Source organism: Octopus bimaculoides, chromosome 25 (genome assembly GCF_001194135.2).
Source record: "Octopus bimaculoides isolate UCB-OBI-ISO-001 chromosome 25, ASM119413v2, whole genome shotgun sequence".
In the NCBI taxonomy this organism is placed as follows: Eukaryota; Metazoa; Mollusca; class Cephalopoda; order Octopoda; family Octopodidae; genus Octopus; species Octopus bimaculoides.
In genome coordinates this window covers 28,396,754-28,399,403 of record NC_069005.1, presented here as the reverse complement: position 1 = coordinate 28,399,403, position 2,650 = coordinate 28,396,754, and the positions used below count along the sequence as shown (strand labels likewise).

General features: G+C 38.5%; 1 protein-coding gene across 2 annotated transcripts in view; it reads left to right on the top strand.

Annotated features, from left to right (window-relative positions):
• The window catches only part of LOC106868692 (uncharacterized), a 39,757-nt gene that overhangs the window by 36,775 nt on the left and 332 nt on the right, over positions 1-2,650 (top strand). For both annotated transcript variants that reach the window (XM_014914079.2, XM_052976600.1), the window contains exons 9-10: positions 347-1,019; positions 1,985-2,139. In XM_014914079.2, coding sequence (XP_014769565.2) covers positions 347-1,019; positions 1,985-2,139 — 828 coding nt within the window. The remainder of the gene's footprint in view (positions 1-346; positions 1,020-1,984; positions 2,140-2,650) is intronic.

The following is a 2,650-nucleotide window of genomic DNA, read 5'->3' as shown; positions in this document are numbered from 1 at the left end:
TGAGAGGACTTTTGCAGGATGTCTGCGGAGGCTTGTGTGTGTGAGTGTGTGTGTGTGTGTGCCAGGCCTCTGAGAGGAATTTTGCAGTGTGTGTGTGTGTGTGTGCAGGGCCTCTGAGAGGAATTGCAGGATGTGTGTGGTTTGTTTTTGCAGAAGTGGATGGTGCTGTGAGTGTATGTAAATATGTGCATGTATGTGTGTGTTGTTTGCACACTTGTGTATGTCTGCATGTGTGTGTGTGTGTGTGTGTACTCTGTTTTACCTCTCTTGTAGCAAACCTGTCAGTCTCCTTGTTGTTGTCTCTATAGATGCGATCATCCTAATTCCTTTTTTTGTAATATTTCAGAACTCTAACGGTAACGGCATGGTAAAATTCTTTCATTACGATTTGTCTTTCAAATTATTTGTTTTGGTGCCAGGAAATACAGGTCCAAGCAAAAACAATGCTTCAACTTCTGCATCATCTCCAATGAGTAGCACTATACCATCATCTTCACCTTCAACATCATTAAACACTACCATGACAACAGAAACATTTCTGTCCACGAACTCCACAAACAATTCTTCAGAGGTGACAACAGATGTGAATGCAACTACATCATCCAATGACACTATCTCTACGTCTGTTCCCTATACAACAGTCACAGAAGCATTCAATGATACGTCAACACAATCAACTGAAAACACCACAGCCTCGAATGGATCCACTATCACTTATGCGACCCCAACATCATATAACACAACTGTAGGTCATACGGAAGAAACAACGACCTCAAATAACAGCTCAACGGATTCCATGGAAATGTCAACATCAAATTTTACGGATGTAACATCACATGACAATAAATCTACACCTTCTTCCACAACCGAAACTTCTGACTACACCACCACCTCATCATCACCACCATCATCACAAAGTCCAACAGAAACATCGGGTACTGTGCAACATGATGTTTTAAAGATCAATGAGATAAAACTGGATGGGAATCTACCATCAAATAACTGGATAGAACTGAGAAGTAAGTTGATTTTCTTATGTAATCATTGTTTTGTATCACATCCATCCATCCATCCATCTTCTCAGCCCACTATTCCAGGGTGGGATCATGTGGGTAGAGTCCCCAGGCTCCTCCTCCACAGGGTCCTATCACAAGCAACTTTCTGGAACATATATCTGCATTTTTGCTTGCAGTTAGCCCTTGAACAAAAATTGGACATTTGAACATGTCCAGGGTTAATTAATTTAATTTGAATTTTTCACACACTCTGTTAACAACCCCAGCATAGGTGACAAAATTTTCATCCTTTTTCACCAAATCTAAACACTGTCATCGAGTATTGAACAAGGAACTTCTTTCGCTGAAAATTTTGAATAAAAATAGTTTCATTGAAACAAATCTCACCTTGTCTCTTCAGCAGAATATAGTTACTATAGTTACTTCTTTGAAGATTTGTTTGTATCTTCAAAAGTATTCAAAGAAGGTAACCCCTTCTTCTGGTGTAAAGCTGAATTCTTCAACTGAATTTGCTACATTGTCCGGCGAGTAAGAACCTGCAGTATTTTCTGACTTCTTCAACATTAATTCCAGCAGCTGTTGGTTTTGTAGTTGTTGCTGTTGTAGATGCTGTTGCTATTGCAACTTCACAATGGAAACCAATATGTCCTCCATGTTAGATGGTTTTTCTTTGGTTTCATACCAAAAAAAATAATCTTTAAATGTTCAGTGCAAGCTTCGAAACAACTTGTTGCCACTTTTATATCCTGGTGTTTGATAAATAATTTAACAAAGTGGGAGGAAAGAAAGTATTCACACGACACTCTACAATTATTATTGCACAAGGTTAAATACCCTCTGCCAATAGCTCACAGTGAACTGCTCACCCTTTAATTTACAGCAATGTGTCAGTCCAATTTTTGTCACTTGGGGCATGGTTGGAACCCTTCCACAATACTTATCAATAAACTTTTTCTCTCTTCCTGCAGGCAAGGAATCAAACTCTTCAAGTAAATACGTTCTTGTTTGGTCAACTCTTGACCAGATGTCCAACCGTTCAATCACCTTTAATAATTTGATAACACAAAACCAAAGCCTTATGATTATTGACAAGAAAAAGGATGATTACAGTGAGTTTGTCAAGGTTTGTTAACCACAGCTAATTCTTCAATTCAGTGGTTCCCAATATTTTTTTTTATCTATGGATCCCTTTGATTCCTGCTTTATGTAACTGGTCCCTGTCACGGCCATTTGATGTTTTAAAAATTCCGTTATAATTTTTACAATTAAATAGGAATTGCTTAAAGAAACCATAAAGATATTTTATTGTAGGAGTATAACCAATTTAGGGCACATAAACTTTGACAAAGTCTTATAGAGATCCCCAAGGTGCGTTACGAACCCCACCCCCATTGAAAATCACTATTTTAATTAACCCTTTGCATTCAGATTAATTTGCCAATGAGGTGCAGGCATGGCTGTGTGGTAAAAAGCTTGCTTCCCAACCACATGGTTCCAGGTTCAGTCCCACTGCGTGGCACCTTAGGCAAGTGTCTGCTACTATAGCCTCGGGTCAACCAAAGCCTTGTGAGTGGATTTGGTAGACGGAAACTGAAAAAAGTTGTGTATGTGTGTATATATATATATATATATAT